We start from the raw sequence: 27,825 nt of genomic DNA on the forward strand, positions 1-27,825 counted from the left end.
TCAGGATTTGGCCATGTGGCATGGGCATGAAAGCAGGTGTGCTTCTGCTTGGATCGTGCCAGTTCCAGCTGAGTCTCAAGCCACCAAGGGCTCTGCCTTGCAGACCTGGACTCTATCTGGACTCTTGGAACTTGGGACATGTGGAGAGGACACTCTCTTAGGATGTGTGCCTTTCCTGAACTTCATCATGATCCAGCGTAACATGGCACAAGCTTTCCTGGACTATTATATGGAGGCTGATGACAACATATCCCAGATCCTGCAGGAGAAAGCTCACAGATGCGGAATGGAGAACTATTGGGCTTGGTTTTGGTTTACAGTATACCCTTTTGGGGAGCAAGGGAAATGCTGGTCTCGGGAGAGAACAGGGCTCCAAGCTGAAGTGCTGCCAGCACCCCCAAGGTTGGAATACTGTAAATAAAGACCTGCTTTTCTCAACACTAATTTTTGGGCCATACACCAAGGTGCCACGTGAATGAGCCCCGCTTTGCTTGGTAACAGCAGTATGCCTGCTTTCCTACTAGCCCAGGTGCATGGCCGAATCCTGACTACAGACTGCATAGCTGCTTCTTCCTTATCATGGACCAGCTTCACTATAAACTGCATGGCTGCTACTTCTCTATGGGCAGCATGGCTAAATCCCCTTTCATCTCACAGCTCCTTCCTCAGGGCTACTCCTCCTCTTCTCTTCTACACTCACTCTGCCCACATAGCCCCCTCCCATGGCAGACCAGCTTTCCTACAAAGCTGCCTAGCTGCTACATCATGGGTCTCTTCCTGCACACCAGACCTCCTAGCCAACTCCCATCTACACCATTTTCAGACTGCGTGGCTTCTCTCCTTTTATCCTCATAGCTCTCCCTAATTTTAAATGCTGACCCTGAGCACCATATGTCATTGTTATGAAAGTACGTTTTACCCGGTAGGTGGGGGGCGGGGGGGCAGCAGAGCTTCCCTTCAGGAAGGGCTGGTATCTTAAGCCTATCATTGCCCTTTTACCCTGGGCTTCAGCACAGCAATTATATAGTTATCAACTTGTCATAGATATGCATAGCATCTTAAAAGCTGTATTATCTCCTTTCCCCATCTCCAAAACCAAGAGCTATGGGGACTTTGGGGACCTCTTTCTCACTCTGTTACACTTCCACTCTCTTGCCCTAAGAGCAGCACATGGAAGTGTGAGCTGGGAAAGTTCCTCGGCCCTAGGGGCACAGGCAGCCTTGGGTGCTAGGGCCTCATGGATGAAGCTTCCCCTGCCTGACCATCTGGAGTGACCTGGCAGCACACCTCAGACACCAGGGAAGAGAGAGCTGTGAGTAGATGATGATGCTAAAACCCATAAGCGCGCATCAGAGAGAAAGACAGAGATACAGAGACAGAGACAGGTCAGAGACAGAAACGGAGAGCCTGAGGATGGAGACCCATTTGTGTAACCATCCTGAGCTCCAAAAGGACAGATAGGCAATGATGGGGAACTTCTGGGCATGGATTTAGATGTTAATCTGTTTGGGAACAAGGGAATTTCTCTGCTTTGTGGAAGAGGTTGGCTTGGAGCAGGAAAACTCCCAGCCCCCTCAAATTGGGTACCCTGTTAATAAAAACCTCTTTCCTTCCCCACAAATGTTTGTGATATGCTTATACACTGTGGCAAGTGGCTGGATCCTTAGCTGCCTGGTTACGAGCATACATAAAACAAATCAGAAATAATGTATGTATTAGACTTTCACAGGTTTAAAGCAGAACAATGTGAAATGTAAGTAATCTACAGTGCTTCTGTGAAAACAAGTGAAAACATTTTTATACTTATATCAGGTATGTTTTTATAAATTTATTTTCTCTTTTATTTTAGAGAGAGGGAAAGTGAGGGAGAAAGAGAGGGAGGGAAACATTGATGTGAGAAACACTGATTGGTTGCCTCCTGCACACAACCCAACTGGGGAGGAACCCTGCAACCCAGGAATGTACTCTGACCTGGAATTGAAGGGAATCAAACTGGCAACCTTTCAGTTTGTGGTATGATTCACAAGTAACTGTGCCATGCCGGCTGGGGCTAAATCAGATATTTTTAATAAAAACTTTGAAATAAGTTTTGATCACTCTTAGTTAGAAATGCCTGGATTTCAAATTGTCATTTTCTCCTCCCACACACCTAGAAAACATCAGTAAACACCTGTGGTCCTGTTAAGGTCTCACAGTGCAGTGCTTCAGTCAGTGATTACAAATCTCTTAGACCAGACACAGGGAATGAAATCTATTTGCAATCCCTGATCTACATCACATCAATTTTTCTGGACATATGGTTCAATAATTTTAAGTGTATTCTATGGTTCATCTAAAAGTTTTCTAGGTCAAGAGATGCTAATGAGCAATATATTCTGGGAGTCTCAAAATTGCTGTACCCTAACATATTCCACTATTAGAAATGTATCCAAAGGAAATAACTTACATTATATGCACTAGATTAATGTTAAAAAAAAAAAAAGAAAATGGAAAACCCTACATGTATAAGAATAAGAGAACAGCTGGGTATAGTAGGTAATTCACATGATGGAACAAATAAACAATGAGAGCTCCTCATGTTACAGTGTTAACTGTAACAAAAGCAGATTTGTCTATGAAGCACTTTGCTTTCACTAAAAGACAAAAAAAATTTTAAATATTAAAACAGTATGAAGCATTACATAATGAGAAAAGTTACTGAAATATTAATAAAGGGCATTAAGGAATTCCATAAAATATCTGAACAGTTCACTGACAGATTTCATTTAGAAATTGTTACAGAACATCAATTCATCCACTATAAAAATAAAAGATGTACAATCTCTATTCCTAAAAGATTTAAGATAATATGAGAAAACAAATGATTTGATTACTGTTTACTTGCCCAGAAGAAGGTTTTGGAAAAGATAATCTCTTCTGATCTCCTAATCTGTGACAAAGATTAAAATAACGGATTTTTATTTGTAGTTACTTGTCAACTGTTTTTATCATAGATTACATAGTTCAAGTCAATGAATACAAGAACTGTGATCAAATATCACTTAGCCTATTCTAACATACCAATTATCCTATAAAAACATAATTACATACAATTAAATTATCAAACATACCTAATATTAACTATGGTCTGTAATATATTACAAATTGTATTGTATCTAGAATTCAGAAGCAGAGCATGTTTCTGCAAAAGTACAGCAAAGGACAAATCCACAGGTTTATAGAGCAAGCCTTCATTTCCCTGACATGTTAACCCAATTAAACTTCCTGACAAATAAATAATTGTCTTAGATGCTAAAACTAGCAGAAAATATTTTCAAAAAATCTTTCTACAGTACATGTTTCACTTTTCTTTTTTCATAAATAAGGTACACAGAACCATTGTATATGTTCACTAGTGTTATAATGACCAGTGTTTTTGTGCTATTACACACTTTTGTTTTAAAAGAGACTATCAGAGCTCAGTAGTTTATATATGGCCACTCACCACTTCACTCATTAATCAGCCCTGGGTTACTACATCTTTTGAAGCTTTGCATTTCCTTTTCCTTTCTCTTTAAATTCTGGTGATTCTATGAGACTTCTCATATTGTGAGGTGGTGTCAGTTTTCTCTTTTTGATCTTCTCATCTCCCCTCATCATCGTCTAACTTGTTTTAAAATAGGAATCTAAAGAACTAATCACATGAAAGCTGGGAGACTTTCCTATGAATTAAGTATATACTTTAGTGTATGGACAATTTGACATCAATTCTAGTAGTTTGGAGGTTTTTATTTCCTTCCTTCTTTATTTATACTTCAGACTGTTGAATTTGTCAAATATTTGAATACTTGATAGAAAAAGAAAAGTGTTATTACATACCTATCTATCTAAAAATAAGAACAGGACTTCTGGCCAAGATGGAGGCATAGGTAGACATGCTGCGTCTTCCTCCACAACTAAGAAGGAATACAACTACCTCAAAACTAAAAAGAAAACAGCCAGAAGTACCAGAAAAATCAAGGTGCATGGAAGTCCAAGAAACAAAGATATAAAGAAGAAATATTCATCCAGAGAGGTAGGAGGGACGAGCTGGGGTGGAGAGGACGCAGTGTGGAGGCAGCAGTGGTGGCGACAGCTGCTGTGGTAAGCTGGTGAAAACCACAGTCACACATTTAAAAAAGCAGTGAGGGACACCTGGGGAGCACTCTCAGCATCAGAACAGACCCTAGAGCTCACAGTTCTAGCACCAGGAAAAATAAAGCTTCATTACTTATGACTGTGAAAAACAGTGGGGCTTGGGATGGTAGAAGAAGCTGCTGGTCTCTCAACAGAATTCGTTTGTTTAGAGGGCCACCACTGTCCTAGAATGTCTGCAGACCCACTCATTACGGGAACAAAGGTCAGGGCAACAGCTAGAGAGGCGCCATTCCCATACGGGAGGTGGGAGAAGTGCCTGGAAAAAGGGGAAGTGTTGAGCGAGCGGCATTGTTTCCTCTCAGACTCTTTCCCCACATACAGTACCACAATGTGGTGAAACTGGTCACCAGCACTGATGAATACCTAAGGCTCCGCACCCTACAACGTAACAGAGAAGACAGCTCTACCTAAGACACAGAGGCAACCACAGGAAGCTGTCAAATTGAGAAGACAGAGAAGTATGGCCCAAAAGAGGGAACAGATCAAGGTTCTAATGGGACAAATAAGCGACAAGGAGATAGCCAACCTATCAGGGTTCAAAAACTGGTGATAAGGATGATCACAGGCTTGACAGATGTGCTTGAGTAATAGCAAATGCAGAAGGGAAGAAGTGAGGGCTATGCTAAGTGAAACGAAAGAAAATCTAGATGAAAACAATGGTGAAGGGAAGGAAACTAGGGTTCAAATCAATGATTTGGAACATAAGGGAAAAGAAAAAAAAAAAAAAAACAGTCAACCAGTACACAATGAAGAATCAAGAATTGAAAAAAATGAAGAGAGGCTTAGGAACCTCTGGGACAACTTTAAATGTGCCAACATTTGAATCATAGGGGTGTCAGGAGAAGAGGAAGAGCAAGAAATTGAAAGCTTATGTGAAAAAATAATGAAGGAAAGCTTCCCAAATTTGGCAAATGAAATAGACATGCAAGTCCAGGAGCACAGAGAGTCCCAACAAGCTAGACCCAAAAAGGACCACACCAAGACACACCATAACTAAAATGACAAAGGTTAAAAATAAAGAGAATCTTAAAAGCAGCAAGAGAAATGAAGAAAGTTACCTACAGAAGGGTTCCTATAAGACTATCAGCAGATTTCTCAAAAGAAACTTTGCAGACAAGAAGGGACTGGCAAAAGGTATTCAAAGTGATGAAAACCAAGGAACTACAACCAAGATTACTCTATCCAGCAAAGCTATCATTTATAATGGAAGGGCAGATGAAGTGCTTCCCAGACAAGGTAAAGCTGAAAGAGTGCATCACCACCAAGCTCTTATTATATGAAATGTTAATGGAACTTATTTAAGAAAAAGAGGATCAAAACTATGAACATTAAAATGACAACAAACTCACAACTATCAACAACAGAATCTAAAAAAGAAAAGAAAAGAAAAATAAACTAAGCAAACAACCAGAATAGGAACAGAATCATAGGTATGGGGATCATTTGGAGGGTTATCACCTGGGAGGGAGAAGGGGGAGAAATGGGGAAATGGTGCAGGGATCAAGAAGTATAATTGGCAAGTACAAAATAGACAGGGGGAAGTAAAGAATAATATAAGAAAGGGTGAAGCCAAAGAACTTATATGCCCAATCCATGGACATGAACTAAGGGGTGTGGGATTGCTGGAAGGAAGGCGAATACTGGGCAGAGGGGAGCACAGGGAAAAGAAATTGGGACAAGTGTAACAGCATAATCAATAAAATATACTTTAAAAAATAAAAAAAATTAAATAAATAAAAAGTAAAAATAAGAACAAGTTCATTCAATCATAGAACAGATTTAATGGTTAACATTACATCTTGACATCAGACTAAATCTTCACAATTTTGAATGCTTATCAAAGAGAAGACAGCTTGAGATGGTTTCCCTTTTGAATAGTTAACATATAACCAAAAAGTTGGAAACAAAATCAAATCTTGTTTATACATGAGAGATGAGCAAGACCATCACACAGGAATAAAATAGAGCTTTGTAATTCAAAGCTGTATTGTTCAGACACCTGTATTTTTTGTTACAAAAAACTTTTATCAATCTACCTGTCTCATTAACCTCCTCTACATCTCCATGTTCCTATCCTTTAAGTCAAAATCTCCACCTGCCACATGGGATTTGTAACTACATGGAATGGGGAAGACAAACACAATATGCTAAGAGTGGATCATTTAGAGCTTTTACTTTATTTTTCTTCAAGGGCCTTATGCTTTTGAACAACAGATGGAATTTCCACCTACCCACAACCAATCACTACATCCTTAACACCAGCCTTGTTAATTAAATTTAGAGTCACAAGTCTGCATAATTTTTAATTCTTTGAGGTATAAAGAACTATTCACTGTCAAGTATACTGAGGTGTCTCATTTTTCAATAATAAATGCTATAACTAACTTATTAATCAATAGAAAAACTCTTCAGATGTACATAAACTATAGAGAATAAAAATTCTTTGATTTAGGGTAATTTGGATTTAGGACAGACTAAATTTCAAACCACAGAATTTCCAAAAGAAATAATTTGTTGTTGTTTTTTTTACCCTCAGGGATAGAGAAAAATTAAAATCCCAGGATCCTAGGCCCAAGTTAGCTACAAATATATAAACTACTAAAAATAATCAGTAGTTATATATTTACATATAGACATACACTTTCACAGTTTTATGTGTAAATTCTAATGTAATTAACTCTATATAATCTTGTATGCATTCTGGTTTTCATAGCAAATACATTTTTTACATATAGTCTAAAGATAAATTTCAGTTTAACCAAAGTCTTAATCATAAAGATTTTATATTATTGAATTCCAAGCTGAGGCTCTCCCTATAAACTAATTTTAATACTACTGTTTACAATGTCAAACCAGAGAAAAGAAAAAAAGAGGTTAATTACCTGACTGAGAGCAATGGTTATCTTAAAAATTAGAGATTTTTATGCAAATCTGGCAATACTACCTATGTTTGTATCTGCAATAAATTACTAAAACTGTCTGGGGAATCTTTTTTAATTGAAATTATTGGGTGACATTGGTTTGTCTGAGGAAAATCAAGGAGGCAGTTCTAAAGAGTATCCTTCTACTGTGGTTTGATTAACTCCCTTAAGCCCAACAATCTCCCATTCTGATAGTGGGTTTGTCAATTTTTATCTGAAATTCTATCCATTTTGTTTTACTAGTCTGAGGCTGTGTTGTAAGGTGTATCATAATTCTTACACTTTTCTAGTAAATTGTTCCTTTTCTCATTTTGTGACACTCCTCCCCTAATCACTAATACTTTCTGCATTACAGTCTATTTTTCTGATGCTAATACAGTTACATCAAATTTCATTTAATTAGTACTTACTTAAAACATTTCTTCCTCAACTCCTTTACATATTTTAGGTAATATCACACAAAGATAATTTAGTTATTAAATTGATCCAAATTGAAAAAGGTCAATAACCAGTTTAGTCTACATTCATCATGATCAATGATATATTTGGAACCCATCTTACGAGGAACTTTTCATACACTTTTTTTTGCTTCTTTTTATTCTACTTAGCCTTTTACTAAACTGGCACCTTTCTGTTTTTACTCACTTTTCTACCAGTTCATTTAGAAGTTATATATTCTATTTGTGTTCTTTCAATGGTCATAATTTACATGAAAATTCATACTCAACTTAAGTAAAAGTACCTATATAGCCTTACAATCTTCCTGAACCATACAAGCATTTTAGAATGCTTCAAAATTCATTATCTCTTCTTCACTTTTAAACTTTAATGTGGAGCCCTGGCCAGTGTGGTCCCCAGAATGTCACAGGTTCGATTTCTGGTCATGACCCATACCCAGGTTGCAGGTTTGATCCCCTGTTGGGGCATGTATGAGAAGGCAATCAAATGATATAGCTCTCTCACACCCATGTTTCTCTCTCCCTCTTCCTCCCTCCCTTCCTCTCTAAAGAGCAATGAAAAATGTCCTTGAGTGAGGATTACAACAATAACAAAAAAACCCAACCTTTAATGTGGACCTGTATTTTATTCTATCTTGTTATATGTCCCAAATCAGTCCCTAGTATTTATTTTATGCAATTAAGGCTTAGATTCACCTACATGTTTAACAATTATTTGCGCTATTACTTCTTGTTATTCAATCTTTCCTTTCAAGTTAGATTTCCTTCCTTTTCACACCAATAAATGGCTTCCCTCTCACTCAAAGTGAAGACTGAAGTCCTTTCTATATCTTGCAAGGGCTGCAATCACCTGGAGTTAAGAAGTATTAGTCTCAAATATATTAGATTTCATCACAGAATTCTAGGAAAGGAAGAACACTGAATTAGTCTTTTTTCTTTCAGTATTCAGGAATCCAGGCATATAACCAAGGTTGAAGAACAGTCCTGAGAACTAGAGGCTTTGGGTTGAAGGTACCACTTTATGAAGGTATAAATCAGTCCTAAACACAAATTGTATCAACAGCTACCAAACTTCTGTTGGCTTTTAAGCCAATTGAACCTGCATTCGCAGCCTCAACAAGTTGATCTGCCCTTTGGGTGCTAATTAAATTATTTTTAAGTATATTTTATTGATTGTTGTTACAGTAGTCCCAATTTTTTTCCCTTTGCTCTCCTCTGCTCAGTACCCCCCTTCCCTCCAGCAATCCCACACTCTTAGCTCATGTCCATTGATCATGCATATAAGTTCTTTGGCTTCACCATTTCCTATGTTACTCTTAACTTCCCCCTGTCTATTTTTGTACCAACCAATTATGCTTCTTAATCCCTGCACCATTTCCCCAATTCTTCCCCTTCCCCTTCCCAGCTGATAAGCCTCCAAATGATCTCCATACCTATGATTCTCTTCCTATTCTGGTTTGCTAAGTTGAATTTTGTTTTTACTTTTTAGATTCAGTTGTTGATAGTTGTGAGTTTGTTGTCATTTTAATGTTCATAGTTTTGATCTTCTTTTTCTTAAGTAAATCCCTTTCACATTTCATAAAATAATGGCTTGGTGATGATGAACTCCTTTAGCTTCACCTTGTCTGGGAAGTACTTCATCTGCCCTTCCATTCTAAATTATAGCTTTGCTGGGTAGAGTAATCTTGGTTGTTGGTCCTTGGTTTTCATCACCTTGAATACTTCTTGCCAGTCCCTTCTTGCCTGCAAAGTCTCTCTTGAGAAATCAGCTGAGTCTTATAGAAACCCCTTTGCAGGTAACTCTCTGCTTTTGTCTTACTACTTTTAAGATTCTCTCTTTATCTTGAACCTTTGGCATTTTAATTATGATATGTCTTGGTGTGGTCCTCCTTGCGTCTAGCTTGTTTGGGACTCTGTGCTTCCAGGACTTGTATGTCTATTTTCTTTGCCAAATATGGGAAGTTTTCCTTCATTATTTTTTCATTTAAGCTTTCAATTTCTTATTCTCCCTCTTCTCCTTCTGGCACCCCTATGCTTCAGATATTGGCACGTTTAAAGTTGCCCCAGTGGCTCCCAAGCCTCCCCTCACTTTTTGCAATTTTTGTTTCCTCATTCTCTACTGGCTGTTTCTTTATTCCGTGTGTTGCAAACCATTGATTTTGAACCCTGGTTTCCTTCCCTTTACCACTAGTTTTGTGTGGATTTTCCTTCGTTTCACTTAGCATAGCCTTCACTTCTTCCCTTATGCGTTTGCCATACTTAAGCACATCTGTCAAGTCTGTGATCATCTTTATCACCAGTGTTTTGAACTCTACATCTGTTAGGTTGGCTATCTCCTCGTCTGTTAGATTGGCTATTTCATCATCACTTAGTTCTCCCACTGGAACCTTGATCCATTCTCTTTTTTGGGTCATACCTCTCTGTCTCCTCCTCTTGACAGGCTCCTGTGTTTGTTAGCCTCTGTGTCTTAGGTAGAGCTGATGCACCTGTTATGTTGTCAGTGGTGGAGCCTTAGGTATTTGTCAGTACAGGGCAACCCATTTTGCCACGTTGTGGCACTTTGTGTAGGGGAGGGGTCTGAGAGGGAACAATGTCTCTTGCTCAACACTTGCCCTTTTCCAGGCACTTCTCCCACTTCCATATGGGACTGGTGTCTCTCTAGCTGTTGCCCTGGACATTGTTCCCAGGGCAAGTTTTTCTGCAGATGTTCTAGGACCTTGGGGGCCCTTTAAACAATCAGACTCTGCTGAGAGACCAGCTCCCACTGGTTTTCACAGTTTGAAGCAATAAAGCTTTATTTTCCCTGGTGTTGGAACAATGAGCTGTGTGGTCTGGTCTAGTGCTGGGAGCACTCCCCAGTGGTGCTGGGACCATGAGCTGTGCAGTCTGGTCTGGTCTTGGCAGCGCTCCCCAGGTTTCCCTCCCTACTTTTAAAAATGTGTCACTGCACTTTCTGCCAGCCTGCTGCTGCTGCTGCTACTGCTGTCGCAACCACACCATGTCCTCTCCACCCCGGTTCTGCCCCTCCTACCTGTCTGGATGAGTATTTCTTCTTTATATCTTTGTTTGTTGGACTTCCATGGAGCTCGCTTTTCTGGAACTTATGGTTGTCTCTAGTTTTGAGGTAGTTGTATTCCTTCTTAGTTGTGGAGGGAGATGCAGTGTGTATGTCTAAGCCTCTATCTTGGCCAGAAGTCTAAATTATTTCTTCTCTTAAAAACTTATATACAGTAAAAATTGAAATAGAACTGAAAGCCATAAATTAAAAAACAAAAGTTTTTTTCTCCACATCCTTAGTCCCAACCTCCACAATTATACCCTAACAGTGTCTTGTAACTTTCAAGACAAAAAAAAAGGAAGAAAAGAAAAAGCACAAAACATTTATTTATATACAAGGTGGGGGACCTCCCAAAAGCAGAATTATCTTCTGGAGGATGGGCCCCTTGTAGTACAGACTTCCCCTGCTAGGTGAGTGTTCTAGAAACCCATCTGTATCAGCGTACTAGTTGGCATTGTTGTAAGAAGCTGAATTCAGCTTCAGTGAATTTTTTTGAAGACTATTTCAATGAGTTTGCCCAGTTCATGATGGGTTATTTACGAAAGAACCTGCCCATTCCATGCTGAGTGTTGAGCAGTTTTGGACCAAAAACAGCATGACCCCCATGTCCCACTTTTCTAGTTACCCCATCTCCCCTCAAGCAACTGTTTTTGGTTTCCCCAGATTAAAAAAGTCCTCAAAGAGAAACATTTTGCCAATGTGGAAGAGGTAAAACAAAACAAGCAAATGAACAAAAGTGGCAGAAATACTAAAAGGCATCAAAACTGGCAAGTTCAAAAACTGTTTACTGGAAAAAAAAAGTCTCTATAGATATATTGCATCAGATGGAAAGTAATTTAGAAATGAGTAAAATTTAAGCATGTAAAAATAAATACACAATTTTTTATAAACAAATTCCATATTTTGGTGGTCCCCCTTCATATCTATTTTATTCCTCACAATGATATATTGATTATTTATTTTTTAAAAATCTTTAAATATGCTTTATTATGCTGTTACAGTTGTCCCAATTTCTTTTCCCTTTGTTCCCCTCTACTCCGTGACCCCTCTCTCTCCAGTTGCCCATCCCCTTAGTCCATGCCCATTGGTTCTGCATACAGTTCTCAACTTCCTCCTGTCTACTCCACTCCCTCCTACTATGCTTCTTAATTCCTATACCATCTCCTTCCCTTTACCCTATTCCCACTCCCCACTGACCTCCCCCCAAAATGTTCCCCATATCTATAATTCTTTTCCCACTCCTGTTGCCTACTTAGTTTGCCTTTGTTTTGATTCCCTAGCTTCTGTTGTTGGTTGTTATGATAGTTTTCATTTAATGTTCATAGTTTTGATCCTCCTTCTCCTAAATAAGTCCCTTTAACATTTCATATAACAGTGGTTTGTATCTGATGAACTCCTTCAGTTTTACTTTGACCTGGAAGCACTTTCTCTGCCGTTCTATTCTGAATGACAGCTTCACTCGATAGAGTAATTGTAGTTGTAGGTTTTTGATTTTCATTACTTTGAATATTTCTTGCCAGTCCCTTCTTGCCTGCAGAGTCTCCTTTGAGAAATCAGCTGATAGTCTTATTGGGACCACTTTGTACATAATTCTCTTCTCTCTTGCTGCTTTTAAGATTCTCTCTTTATCCTTAATTTTTGACATTTTGATTATAATGTGTCTAGGGTGTGGTTCTCCCTGGGTCCAGTTTTTTTGGAACTCTCTGTGCTTCCTGGATCCATAATTCTATTTCCTTCCCTAAGTTAGGGAAGTTCTGCTTCATTATTTTTTTCACATAATTTTTCAATTTCTAGTTCTTCTTCTTCACCTTCTGGCAACCCTATGATTCAGAGGTTGGCCCGCTTATAGGTGTCCCATAGGTTTCTGAGCCTCTCCTCATTTTCCTCCCTTTTCATTTCATCTTTCTTCATTGGTTGAGTGTTTGTTCCTTCCCTATGTTCTGATTCGTTGATTTGATCCCTGGTTTTCTTGCCCTCACCACTAGTTTCGTTATGTGTTTTGGTTCATTTCAGCAGAACTACCTTCAGTCCTTCCTCATCTTGTTTAAGATATGCTGTTAGGTCTGTAAGCATTCATATAACTAAAGCTCTGAACTGTGCCTCAGAAAGATTTCCTATCTGCTGAGCTGTTAGATAGATATTTGCTGTCTGGTCAGCTGCGTCACTGGGATCTCTGTCATGATCTGTACCATCCTGACAGTTTTGTGTTTACTTTTGCTTCCTGGGTGGGGCTGTCACACCTCCTACACTATAGGGAGCAGAGCCCTGTGCACTCATCACTACCAGGCAACCCTTCTCACCACACTGTGGTGTTTTGTGTTGCGGTGGGGTCCAAGATGGATTCCTGCCGTTCACTCTCTGTTGAGAGACTGGGAGCCTCCTCCTCCGTCCCCACGTCCTCTGGCCCTCACAGTCTGAGGCAGTGGGGTTCTGCCTTCCCTGGCGTAGGAATCGCAAGCTGATGGGTTTGGTCTGCAGCTAGGGGTGCTCCCTAGGTGCTTCTCACCTCCCCTTAATAACGGGTGTCTGTGCTTACCACTGTTGCCACAGCTGCCACTGGCACAGCTTGACCTCTCCACCCTGGCTTTGCCACTCCTACCTGTCTGGACGAGCACCACTTCTTTATAACTTCATACATTGGACTTCCATGTAGTTTTATTTTCTGGTACTTCTAGTTACTTCTGGTTTTGCGGTAATTTTAGTACTTCTTAATTGTGGAGGGAGACGGAGTGTGTCAGTGTACACCTCCATGTTAGCCGGAAGTCTCCATACCTATTTTTTACTTACAGTTGAAATAACTACATAAAGAAGGAGTGCGCACACCTGACTCGAGGTCAACTACCTCAAGTGCCATGCCCCCTCTCCAAAAGGGCAGGCCTTTGGGAAAATGAGTACCCTAGGCTCCATAGGGAACCTAGTGCCTCCAAACCGATGATGGTCTAAACACCCCCAAATTAACAATGCCTGAGACCTCCTACCACCCCCACTGACCATCTCACCAAAGGAACCTCAGGTGACCCTTGATGTGGCAGGTAAGCCCAATAGATTTTTAGTAGACACAGGTGCTATTTACTCTTCTCTGACCCAGTCACCAGGGCCTATTTCTTCTGAAACCTGTTTGATTATGAGGGTAAGTGGGCATCCCCCACACTACCATTTCACTCAACCCCTCGGCTGTGGCCTTGGGAATCTCACTTTTAGTCATGCCTTTATTGTGGTTCTGGGGTGCCCCATTCCCTTATTAGAGAGGGCATCTTGTCTAATCTAGGAACTACTGTAACCCTAGGCACATTAGCCATAGAAGATAATGAACTCTCACTGTTATGCCTGATGGCTAATCTAACTTCTCACCCTGAACCAGAAATTAGTAATATTCCAGAATCTGTCCTCGAAGTCAACCCCAATGTATGGGAAACTGGAGTACTGAGCAAGGCAATGAACATACCCCATACCCCCTGTTGGGATATCTCTAAAACAAGGGGTATCCTACCAAAAACCTGAGGCCATAAAAAGGATTGAACCTTTCATTGAGAGCTATTTAAAGCATAGGCTTCTTAGGCCCTACCAGCCCCCACACAATACCCCTATTCTCCCACTACAAAAGCCAGACAGAGAATACCGGTTTGTAAAAGACCTAAAGGCAGTAAATGAAGCTGTAATTCTAGTACATCCTATAGTTCCAAACCTTTACACTATCTTAACTCAAACCCCAGGAGAAGCAAACTGTTTTACTGCAATAGATTTAAAGGCCTTTTTTCTGTATCCCTCTTCACTCTCATTCCCAGTACTTGTTTATAATTGAATGGACTAATCCCCAAACTTGGAAGACTTGCCAATATATCTGGACTGTACTCCTTCAGGCTTTAGGGACAATCCCCATTTATTTGGAAATGCTTTAGCCAAGGAATTACGGGAACCCCAACTGACCAACAGGCCCCCTCTCCAATATGTTGATGACTTAGTAATTTCTAGTACTAACAAAGAAGACTAAGATAAAAGTCCCATCCTAGTATTAAACTTCCTCACAGATAGAGGATATAAAATCTCTTCCAAAAAGGCCCAAAATAACCTCCCAGTGGGTTCAACATCTAGGGAACCTACTTACCCCAAGAGTCTGGACCTTGTCACTCCAAAGAAAACAGGATTCCTCCCTTTATATCTTTTTTTTGCTCCCCTTCTCCTTCCTTATAAAAACCTCTGTCTGCACTGAGATGTTAAGATGGGCTTTGAGATGAGAGCCCCCAATCTTCACAGATTGCTGGCATCTGAATCTTTTCACCAGCACCTGTCACAGGAGTTTGTCTTTTGTTGCAACAGGCAGCCAGACCTGTCTTCAGTTACAATAACAGTAGGATCTCAATTATATGTGGGATCTAATGAACAAAATAACAAACAAAATAGGAACAGAAGTATAGATACACAGAACAGACTTGACAGCTATCAGAGGGGAGGGGTATTGAGGGAGCTGGATGAAAAAAAGGTGGAAAGATTAAGAAAAAAATATCTGTATATATGTGTACACACACACACACACACACACACAGAAAACAGTATGGTAATAGCCAGAGGGAAAGGGGAGTGGGGGAAGGTAGAAGAGAGCAAAATGGGGATAAATGGAAATGGAAGGAGACTTTACTCTGAGCAATGGTTGCAGTGTGCAGATGATGTTTTGTTGAACTGTACACTAGAAATTTGTATGGCTTTGCTAACCAATGTAACCCCAATAAACTCAATTTAAAAAATGCTACTTTGTTATATTGATTATATTGAGCTGAAGGTACTTGAATAACAGCAAATACATGGAAAGGCTTTAATTGAACTCACCACTTTACCTAGAGAGAAATCCAAAAGGAGCTCAATTGGCATCAATCTTTCCAGGAGGTGTTTCATCATTAGGAAAGATTGACTCTCTCTCTCTCTGTCTCTCTCATTACTCCCTGATGTCTGCAAATAAGGGTCCAGGCTGTCATTGCAACTTTTCTGCTGTTACAACGTCCTGTCCACCTGTTTTAGATGGCTGAGTGCTGCCAACTGTGCTGTGCTTTTCTTGAAGCCTGTCATCCCCAATGTCATCCCCAACACTCAGGAGCCCAGAGCCACAGCAGCCTAGAAAGACAATCACCAGGAGCTTCTTAACAATGCTGTTAGTCCCCTCAATGGCATAATTCTGTAGGCTCTCCCAGAAATAGTTAATCGCTAGACTCTCCAATTTCACATAGTAAGCCGATTTTTGTATGCCTCCCTCACCAAACCTTCTACCCCTTCTGCTGCCAAGGCATTCTGGTACAAACATCTCATTTACTCAAGACCATCATGCCTTTCAAGCTTCAGGGCACCAACTCAGCAGCAAGTTAGGACTGGCTCGAGGGTCCTTGCCAGGATGTTCAATCCTGAGTCATGGGAGAGTGACACATATCAATAAACTCTCTCTTATTCAGTCTTACATTTTACTCCCAGTCAGTACTCTCAGGACTCATTCCCAGATGTAAATTGAGTCTCATCACAGAGAGGAAAATAGAAGTAAACATTACACCCCTACACACTTTGTCACAAACAACCATATCATCCACCTATTTTTCTTTTTCTTTCCAACTAGTTCAGTGTTAGTATAGCTTGTGCTGGCCATTGAGCCATATTCTTGTTGGAGTTGGACCATAGCACCAAAGCCCATTTCTTGACCCAGAGATACCACCTTGTAATTGGTGTTGATTGGAAACTTTTCCTGAAATGGGGCAGAACTGCTCTCCTAAGTAGCCTATATTCCCCCTCTTCCCCTTCCCATATTAAGATGGCATATAAACTCTCAAATTTCATCCCTTTTTTGGGTATTCACTTTTTCCCCCCCTGTGATGCCCTCCCTCATACATGTACTTTTGAAAAAATAATTTGTATACTTTTTCTTTTAATCTCTCCATTGTCAGTTTATTTCATAGACCTAGCTATTGGACCTGGGAGGGTAGAGGGTAACTCTTCCCTCCTCTACATTTACATTCATTTCACAAAAGTCACTTATAATCTGTAGGTGAAAAAGTAGTGCTGTAATAAATCTAACCAAAAATAACCTCACAAAGGGAGCCAATCATAATTTCTAACTGGGCAGGTCAGGGTGGGAAGTCATATGCCAGGCTTATAAACTTCTCTAGTAAAAGGTTTAATTAACAAGCTCTGTCCAGTGTTCTCACGCATCTAGGTTGACAAACCTTTGAAATGCCACCAGGAACCCTCTTTTTCTGATCCTTTAAATCTAAACATCCTCAAGGGAGCACATTATCTTGTTAACTATCCTGTACCTTACTTTCTGCTACCTTCATGTAATCTTCCTTAAGTACCCTCCATAATTCCAAATGCATAAAAGAAACTGCAAAACTGTCATTCTCTGCAGTATTTCCAGTATTGCTTCCCAGCAACTGTTGTCAGTTTGGCTCAGATAAACTTACAAAAATTCTCTACAGGTTTTGAACATTTTTTACATCAACAAATTCTAAAAAAGGCTTCTGGTTTCACTGATTTTTCTTTATTGGTTTCTGTTTTCAACTTGATATTTCTACTCTCATCTTTATTACGTCCTTCTTTCTACTTGTTACAAATTTAATTTGCGTTTTTTCTTCCTGTTTAGTGAAAGCCCCAAAGTCTAAATTTAGGATTGATTTGAGGAACTGACATGCAGCCTTATTCAAATTCATAAGGGCTTAAATAGGAGAACCTCACATACACCACAAAGCAGTTGCTTGCTCCCAGTGGTGGCTGGCTGGGAATAAATCCACCCCTCCCAGGACAGGTTCTCTTTTTTTAAAATAAGGGGTTAGTAGTAAAACCATATGTTGGGTAGTCACGTAGACCACCAGAAAGAACAATGGCTTTCTAAGTTAACAGATAACATCAGGCAGTTATTCACACTCTATACATTCATTAACCTCCTTCCTGGGGACATGATGTTGATCTTTGGGCCAAGCCTGAGTGAGACTACAGAGAGTTAAACAGTCTCAGAAGGTTAAACTGCGAGTCCAACATTTCCCAGCTGCCTTTGCTGCTGGAGCCATACTGCATCTCTGACTTCCCCTCCACCACCCTAGTTTTCTGAGGTGGAACATTGGAAGACTGATTTGAGAACTGCCCCCCTCCCAATATAAGCATTTAATGCTATGAACTTCCCTAAGTTAACGAAAACCCACAAAATTTGGTATTTTATATTTTTATTTTTAGTTTGTTCAAAATATGTTCTTATATTTGTCTTTTGACATAGCGGTTATTTAAAAGTGTGTCATTTAATTTCCAAGTATTTGGGAGATTTTCCAGATATTTTTAAGTTAATTTGGGAGGAGGGTTCATAGACCTTTTTGAAATCTATTACTATACTTTCCCAGAAAAAATTCACATATCATAATATTTTATAATTTCCTAGGGTTCACAGATCCCCTGAAACCTCTTCACAGACCTCCTCAATTAATAATTCCTACTCTAAGATACTGAAAAATAATTAAATTAAAAAAGAACTGTCCAAGAAAAAGAAAGATTTTCTTGATTCTTACCACAGAGAAAACACTTTCCATATGCATCATGTCTTTTTAGGTGTGTCTTGAAAATATTCTAAATTTGTATAACCTCACACTAGTGTGCTGAGTACGTTTACTGCCTAAAAGTGCTGTCAAACTAAGAATATCCAAACCTGTAGAGATTGTTTATAAAGAGTTTATTTGCACCAAAACTAATGATATATGCCAGGTAGCACGATCTCAAATGTTCCCTAGAATGGCAGTTTGCAGCTTCTTTTATACATTTGGAATTAAGAAGGGAAGGATTACATGGAGGTGGGAGAAAGCAAGTTAGGAACTGGATTACAGGATAGTTAACAACATGATGTGTTCTCTTGAGGGTGATTACTCTTCTAAGGGGCCTGAAAGTGCTATTTCAAAGGTGTATTATCCAGGATGCACAGAAACAGAGGGTAGAGCTTGCTTAAGGCAAAGATTAAAACTTTTTCCTAAAGAAGCTACATGCTTGGACTTGACTGATTGCCCAGTCAGAAATTTATGGTCAGATCACCCTATGAGGTTATTTTCCCTAGAATCACTTTTAGTCCACAGTGCTTCACACAGTAAAGAATAATTAAAGGCAATTAATAGCTTCTAAAATGCAAATGAGTTCTTTTATATTCAAACACAGTAATTTTGGATTGCATTCTCATTTTTTAAAGGAAGGATTTGAGGGTCTTTTCCTCCCGATTTGTCCCTGGTGCTTGGGGATTTTATAGCTACCCTTTCAACCATGGCTCCCTCCCCACCACTACCACTACAGCTCTCTAATCCAGAACCATAGCTAATGCTGGTGGCTCAGAGATCCCATACCACTGGGACATTGCAGATCCAATTCGTAAGCATGAGTTCCATTTTCAAGGTTATCTTGCCTCCTGTCACACTATGCTGATTGATACCTACACACCAGCCCTAGTAGGTAAGTGTAGGTTTTCTTTAAATCTTATTTGTGAGTGTGGCTATCTTTGCTGTTACTTGTATTTGTGTGTCTGTGTGTGCTAGAGAAGAGGGTGCTCTGAGTGAATCAGAGCCTAACTTGACTAAACTGACAGTTTCTCTCAGAAACATACTTTAAAATAGTATAATTTTAAAGGATACATTAGGGAATTAAATTATATCCTTATACCTTGGAACAGAGGTAAGAGTGAAAATTCTTCTTGATCACTGATACGCTTGAAAAGCTTTAAAAGTTCTTGGTGTTAAATGGACCAGGTAAGTCACACTAATCCTAACATATTAAGAAAATCTTCATGGTATTGAATTGCAAAATTTTGGGCCAAGATCCAATCGCCCAATTTCTTTTCAAGTCTCTAACTACTACAGCCTGGATTAGCAGCTAGCCTTCTGTAAGCCAAGAGTAGCAAAGTCACCTAACTGCACCCTCACTTGCCCTGAAAAGCACGAGCAATAAATGTCTACCATATACCAGTCAGGTTTTAAGGTTGTTACGCAACATTCTTATTGCACACAGAAAACTTATTCAGACTTTGACAGACTTTAACTGACAACTTTCAAGTTTTGACTTCCTCTTGAAAATATTTCCTAATGTCAATAACCATTATTTGACATTTCTCTGTCTTCACTATGGCCTATTGAATCTTGGACAAGCATAACCATCTATAATACTACTGACCTGGCACAGCCCCCAGAAAATCAAGCTCTTAAAATCTGGGAAGCAAGTCACAGCTATCTTAAAGAAAAGAAGCAGTGATCCTAAAATAGTCCAATGTAAGCATAGATAGAAATAAGAAAGAGTAGAAGGTTGTCTAAAGAATCAAGATGGGAGGTAATCCAAAGGGATCAGTGTATTTGTTTTACAGCTGAAGTACATTTGGTCCAAGAGGATCTACTAATATGGTTCTTTTGTCAGCACATAATCTAAAAACTATTCCAAGTGATTTCTTAATTTTTTGGTACTCTCCCTCCCAGTGTTACAGAGTGGGGGTCTCCAAAAATCCCCAGAGCCTGCAGGTTGAGGGATGGGGAAAAGGGAACAGCTTTTAAGATGTCTTTGCATGACTACAGCTAGCAGCTAGTTTCTTAGTTATGCCAATGGTTTTGGTTCTTCCAAGGCCCCAAGGAGATGGGAGAGGTTTTGACCATGGAATGGTGCGGAAAGGGCAAACAGAGCCTGTGCAAGGTTCTGTGAATGGTCAGAACTGGTTACCACGCCCACTGTGTCACAGGATGCAGTCAGGGATTTAAAAATAGGCGGCAACTATTTTAGAGGAGGAGAGGAGATCCACGCGGTTCGCAGGAAGGAGAAGATCTCCATGCAGCTTTGAAAGGGAGGAAGAGAGGAGGATCCACGCAGTTTGCAAGGAGGGCAGAGGAGAACTCCATGCTGCTTTGAAAGGAAGAACCATGTGGATCCAGTGCAACACAGCACATGTTTTCTTGGACTGTTATATGGAGGCTGATGACATCGTACCCCAGATCCTGAAGGAGAGAGCTGACAGATAAGGGATGGGGGACTTCTGGGAATGTTTTTGGTTTCTAGCCTTTTGGGGAGCAAGGGAAGTGCTGGGTCCCTGGAGAACAGGGCTCTGAGCTGAAGTGCTCACTGCCCTCCCCAGGTTGGAATATTGTAAATAAAGATCTGTTTTCCTCAACACTAGTTGTTGGGTTTTACACCAAGGCACCAAGTGAAAGAACCCCCTTTCTCTCTCTAACAGGTTTGGTGAGCCCAGATGGGACTAATGAAACCTGTAGCCAGGTTCCCTCTGTAACACCAGGAGCACTCCCTTGCCTTTCCTTTCCTCCTTTCTTCCCTCAAAATCGTGCATCTCCTAAACTTTAAGAGATCGCATGAGACTTGCAAGCAGGAAGAGCAATGGGCAGTGGCAGCTCCTACCAGGCTAAGCTTCTAAACCTGTCTCCATGACCCCCTTTTTGCTGACTCTCCAGTGAGCTGAGAGCAGCCCCGCCTAGTTTCTCTCCTAAGCCCTTCCTTGTTTCACTGTCCCCAGCTTTAATAAACGTACTCTCAAAAATCACACACAAAATTTGTTTTACTTATTTGAACATTAATAACATAGTTATTACTATATGATATTATGTATATGGGGCAGTAACCAGGTAGATGATATTTAAATCTGCATTAAGTATTCATTTTAAAACTAAAAATATTGACCTCATGTTTCTGTATCATTTAAATAGCACACATGTAGGTTTTCTTCCATTATAGGAATGCCAAGTCTACAAATTACCTATAAAATTATACAAAGAATAAAGTGTATATGGTATTTATAAAGCTTTAAAAAACCCTACTGTCATCAAGAACTACTGCCCTAATACAAAGCTAATGACCTGCACTGAAGTTGAAACCTCCCCTTCAACATCATTCCTATTATTATTTCAAGTGGTGGGCAACTGATGAAATGGCTAACAAACTTGCACGCTAGTTTCACTACTTGCTAGCTGGTATTCTATTTTTAGACATCTATTTTGGGCATGCTACTAACCCTTCCTTCTCAGCCTCAATTCCCACATTGTGTAGTGGCACATACTGATATTTCCGTTTCATAAGATTGTTGTGAAATAAATGAAATATATACATGTATGTGGATTGGCACAGTCCAGGCCACTATAAATGCTTGATAATGGTAGTTACTTTGATGGCCCTACCCTAATCTTAAATGATGAATTCTCTGGTACCATTTAAGATTCAGAATCAGATAAAAAAGAATTTAAGGATTTGTCCTTACAGAGGTTTAGGTATATATGACACATATAACATTGGTTATTACTAATAGAAAAGCCTTAGAAAAATAATACATATATGTGTAATGATAAAATAATTTCAGATTGGTTTAAGCATATATATATTTATATATACACACACAGTATTCCCTCACTTATCGTGGCTATGACATTCTAGACCCCCCCGCAAAGTAGGAACCTTACATTTATTCTACACTCTTAACCTACGTAACTTTAACAACATATGTATACAGTACCACAAAATCCTGTGATATAGTGAAAAATCTGCAATAAATAATTAAATATAATATTTTTAAAAATCCCGTGATACAGTGAGGTCGTGATAAGTGAAACGCAATATAGAGAGACACTACTGTACACACACTATATAGTGTATATACATAGTATATATGTACAGTATACTGTACATATATAGAGCATATATATATATATATATAACCTACATGTTATATTCTATTATACCCAGAACATTAAAATAATGAGGTTGAGAAAAAAAAACACATAGGTTTCACAGACGTGTAGAAGAATAGATCCAAATACACATAGTGAGTTTAGATGATCTATAGAACCTACCTGGAAAAATCCTTTTAGGAGCCTTTATCTTGGTGTGAATTAAAGGCAGTTAAATATACTAAAATATTCTGATAACCAAGAAACTTCCATAACTAACCATTAGGGAAATAAATTTAGGACTCTGTAAAGCTGCTCATTTTCAAGTCACTTTTTTTTTTCCATTTTATTTAATATATTGAGGTGACACTGGTTAACAAAATTATACAGGTTTCAGGTGAACAAACAAGCAAAACAGACGGACTCATAGAGAGCATGCTGACAGTTGTTGAGGGCTCTGGGGGGATGGGGGGAGAAGAGGGATTGAGCAAAAAAGAACAAAAAGAACAAACTAATGGACACAGACAACAATGTGGTGATTGATGGGGGATGGGAGGGAGGTAAAGGAGGAGATGGGGGGGTAAATGGTCAAGTCACTCTTTTTGAAGACACACTCACCTTTAAAATTCTAGCCTTGCTTTATCTTACTGCTTAAACTGACTTATGACCCTTTTCAACCTCATGGAGTTGATGCTTAAATTTTTCATCTGTAAGAAGATTCCTCCATTTTTAGATTTATTATACCAATTTCAAGTCAACGTTTCCATTTACAGACAGAGTAGATATTCTACTTAATCTGTTCCAAGTCTTTCTCCCACTAAAGACTTAATTTTGACTATTTTCTTCTAAATGTTTTCAGTGAAACAGTACTAAAAGAACAGGAATATGGCAAGGTCAAAGGACAAAACGTCAAATTTTAAAACAGAAGAGTGGAGGAAATAATATCATTAACAGCTAAAAAATGAGATAAACACTAAAATACTATTTGTCATTAATCAACAATATATTTTAAAAATAAAGCAAATGATGTTCTTTGTACTCTAATGCTAAGGCTTTCTTTATAAAATACAATAAAATAAAACTTGAAAAGTAAAATTACTTATGAGAAAAGAAACTATTCAATTAAAAATGTCAAAGTTAACAATTTTCTGTTAACTTTAGCATAGTAGATTTGGTAGGTCTGAGTAACTTAGGGTCCCAGACTATTTCACCAGCAGTATCAATTTAATCAGATGTTTGTTGATCATTTTAATTTTGTCAACACCTTTTGCATTATTGCCTTAACTGAAGTCACAAGTTACCATTATCATTGCCTGTTCCTGCCACAAAAAAAGTAAAATATTTCCTATACATATGCTGCCTCTTCCTTCTAATGTCCTTAGATGGGACCATCTCATAAGGATGATCTTCCTGACATTTTAACTCATTACACTAAACTCTATTGGATATAGTCCTGTGTTTCATTTATAGAAATAAACTATGTTGCCCTGCATGGGTAACTCAGTTATTAAAGCATCATCCAATACGCAAAGGTTGTGGGTTTGATCCCCGGTCAGGGCACACACAAAAATCAACCAATTAATATATCAATAAGTGGAGCAACAAATCAATGTTTCTTTCTCGTTCTCTCCCCTGCTTCCTTCTCTTTCTAAAAATCAATGAATAGAAAAAGAAATAAGCCATGCTTTTCAAAAAACCTGAGAAAAATTAGCCATCTAATTACCCACAAAGAGTATTGATGGTATCTATAGGGCCAGTTTTCAATAAACAAAGTATAGAAAAAAGATGCTTCTAAATTTTTTGTCAAAGCTGCAAGAACAATTGAATGGAAAATAGCACGACATTATTAATATTATTAATAATATGCAAACAAAATCTAGCCATCCTTTGGAATTGAAAGATACGACTGTACCATCAAGAACCATTTTATAAAAATTCCTTTAGTTCGATTTGTTACCAGCCTTCCCTAAGTATTATTCCAGAGCCAACTGGAACTACTAGGGCCTAGAGGAAACCAGTTTACTTCATTTTCTGCCATTTCAGTTGGGAGCAGTCAGAGAGGCTAACCTGAAACTATGGTTGCTGCATTATAAAGACAGTAGATTTTGGTACATTCTTTAAAATTCTTGTAGTCCATCAATGACAGCTAAAAGTATATTAAAGCCTTACTCTTTAGATTTCAGTTAACACATATATATACTAGTTGCTTAACTTTATGTGCTTAAATTTTAAAACATGTGCTTAATTTTAAAACATTAATTTATAGAATTAAGGTTATGATTCAGTTATATAGTGATTGTTTTAAATAAACACAAACAGCTGTTTCAAATAGAATAATTTTAGGGTTAAACGTCCATGCTCTAGGGTTAGAATTTTTAGAAATTAATCAACATTTTTCTAGTACAATTTTAAGCACTTCACTTCTTCCAATCATTTTCCAACAGTTCAAGTCAACTTCACAGTAGGTAACAGTGCATGAATATCTGGAGTAAGTGGTCAAATGAAAGGGTAAATGTGATCAATCTGTAATAATTATTATTTTTAAAAATATGTAATTAGCCCATAAAGTGGCACATACAATTTTTAAAAAACCTTATTTAAAAAACCTGCCTGCATTCTGAGAGTATATCAGTGGAAGGAGGCCATTTTTTAATAGATGTAACAGCTTTTTTTCTGGTTTAAATTCATCAAAAAGTTTCAGAAGTTCACTAAAGTAAAAATGTCAGTAAATTAATATTCACCATGTGGTGACTGTGGGGGGCAGGGGAGTAGAAGGGGACTAAATGGCAATAAAAAAATACAATAAAAATTAAAATAAAAAATAAAATAAATATTAAACAAATAAAACATCAACTGGTCACAAAAAAATGAATATGCAGTCAATTTAATATTCATAGTTATTCAATTATTATATAATTAGTAATTTTAAACAAAATCACGAAAATTTACAGAAGGGATATCACTTACAAGCTGCTCCGATTTTACACCATACAACTGGATGGTCTTTGCCACGTTTTTTGACACAGCTAATGTGAGGTCTGCATCAACAGCAGCTACACTTAGTTCACTGGACAAAACAAAAACAGACTTTTATTATTAGCAGCACTGCTTATTAACAAACATATAAACCTAAAACCAATAAGCAATATGGTAATTCTTTTTATAGATTTCATCGATTGCTGGCAAGAATTGGTTGCATTGTTTCCATTGTTCCCTCCTAAATCCAGCATTAGAAAAAAGTGCTTTGAATGGTTTTGTTAATGACCAGTTCCTTATTAATAAAAGCACAGATGTGGATTCAGGCTGTGATTATGAGAGTAAGCTGTGTACAGTTATTTTAAGTTATGTCCTTGTTAATACTGATAAGTGCAATAAAAAACACTGCATTTTACAGGCATCTGCAAAGAAATGACAACTCTTGAATTGAAATGATGGCCTTGGTGGACATGGGTTAACAATATAAATTACATGTGATACATGAAGATACTCAGTTTCTAGAAATTATGCCAATTCACGCTATTTTGGTGTAGCATTTTAAATATACCAAAAGTATAACAAGAATTTGAAATTTTGAATTCTTAAAGTATGTCTTCCTCGTGTTTATTTTCAACTTTAACACTGAATTAATTGGGACATTTGAATTGACTACTGAGCCAAAAAAATAAATAAATAGTAGTGTTTACATACACCATGGAAAGAATATTAGAAGTTAAAAATTTAATGAAAATCTACATAAAGGTAGAAAGCAGAAGTGATTATAGTCTCTGAAGTAGTAGAACAAATCTTGATACTTATCAGATTCTCTTTATGAAGAAAATGAAGGACTCTGAAACAACACTAATGCAGACTATGGGTGACAAAATGTCCTTTCAGAAGCCTGTGCAGAAAGTATCCGGCCATGTAATATGAAAAAGACATTTATTGAAGAAGATACAAAAAACATTGTATGTAGGACAATGATACCTCAGTCCCCTTCAAAGTAGACACATTGGGACCTCACACAGTTCCAGCTGTCATCAGCTGCCCCATCATATTTTCCTGCATCTCATCATTGGTCTGAAATCTCTTCCCTTTCAAAGGTCATTTTAGTTTTGGGAAAAACCAGAAGTGGCAGGGTGCAAAATCTGAACTGTAGGGGGGCTGATTTGATGTTTCACCAAAAAACTCTGAAACTCTGCATGAGAAATGATGCATGAGCAGGTATGTTGTTGTGATGAAGCTGCCAATCACCAACTGCCAATAGCTGCGGGCTTCTGAATCACCAAAATAGTTCCCATGGAGGAATGTTCAAGCTTAATGCAAAACTTGATGTAGATTCATGCTTTACTTGCTCAGTCATTTTGAGTGTGATGGTCACACAGTACACATGCTCACTCAATGGCTTCTACCACCCCCACTGACGAGTACCATGAAGTCATCATTGTTCACACATGCACATTCCAGTCCATTCTCCTTGCTGGCCAGGTTACATCGATATCATGCAAACCATTCTCGTTACATTAACAATGGTTGGATTTTTCCCAGACACACCTCATATAATAGTGAGATATAATTTATTTAATGTTCACTTTTAAACACTGGCATAAGTACGCTTCTTTAAGCTCCACATTATATTTGATTACAGTATTGCCAAGCTGCAGAGAGGAATGAGAGATGCTCCTTTAATACTCCCATAAGCAGGTCGAAGAGACCAAGTTGAATCCGGAACAGTTTTTAGGGTTAAAAATAATCTAGAGTCAGAACTTTGAGAAGTTAAGATAATTGTGGAGAGATTTAGGATCAAGATGCAGCACAATTTAGACAATGTACAGGTATATTTGCAGCTGGAGAGATGCTTATGTATATTTTATCTGTGGCTTTGTAGTCTTATCATGCCTCAGAATCACCATCTTCAACTTTGTAGTCTAAAAGAATCTAGACATTTCTATACCTTGGTCCTGTATTGCTTAACTACTATTTTTCACTACTTAAAGTGTTCATTGACAAATGTAAAGACCTACAGTTATGACAATTTGTTAGCTATGACAGGAGCTGAGAGAGTCATAACTGCAAATTGACTTGGGCAACTGTAAATATCTAAGGGCAGCAGTATAATTGATACAGAGAGATCAGATCACTGGGGAGAAGGAAGTGGCCATGGGAGGAGGAGTTTTCTCCCTGCCCTTCCCCCCCCACCCCCAGCCTAGGACAGAACTGGCTGAGAAGCTGAATGCCTCTGAAGTGCAGGGAATTATGGGCCAGAGGACTTAAAATAGAAGGAGGGCAGACACTGGCTCTGTGGCTCTCTTCCTGGAGGATGCCTGGATGATTGTGTTGCAGCTGCCTGCGTTTCCCAAAGGAGAGTATTTTGAATGGGTTTTGGATGGGAGAAGAAACTGTGGGCCCAGCCTCGGATCAGGCTGGCCTGGCAGAGTGTCAGGGTTATTCTTCGGGTGTTCTAGAGCAGCAGCCCAAGCCTTTTTGGCACCAGGGACCAGTTTTGTGGAAGACAATTTTTCCACAGACCAGGGATAGGGGGAGCTGGGGAGACAGGAGGCAGACCTCAGGCAGTAATTCGAGCAAAGCTT

At 38.7% G+C, this 27,825-nt stretch overlaps 1 protein-coding gene across 2 annotated transcripts in view; it reads right to left on the reverse strand.

The window, feature by feature from the left end:
• The window catches only part of COG5 (component of oligomeric golgi complex 5), a 393,705-nt gene that overhangs the window by 62,428 nt on the left and 303,452 nt on the right, over positions 1-27,825 (reverse strand). For both annotated transcript variants that reach the window (XM_090287339.1, XM_090287341.1), the window contains exon 14: positions 25,226-25,325. In XM_090287339.1, coding sequence (XP_090143465.1) covers positions 25,226-25,325 — 100 coding nt within the window. The remainder of the gene's footprint in view (positions 1-25,225; positions 25,326-27,825) is intronic.

This window comes from Furipterus horrens, unplaced genomic scaffold (assembly GCF_987537825.1).
Source record: "Furipterus horrens unplaced genomic scaffold, mFurHor1.1.pri manual_scaffold_9, whole genome shotgun sequence".
Classification (NCBI taxonomy): Eukaryota; Metazoa; Chordata; class Mammalia; order Chiroptera; family Furipteridae; genus Furipterus; species Furipterus horrens.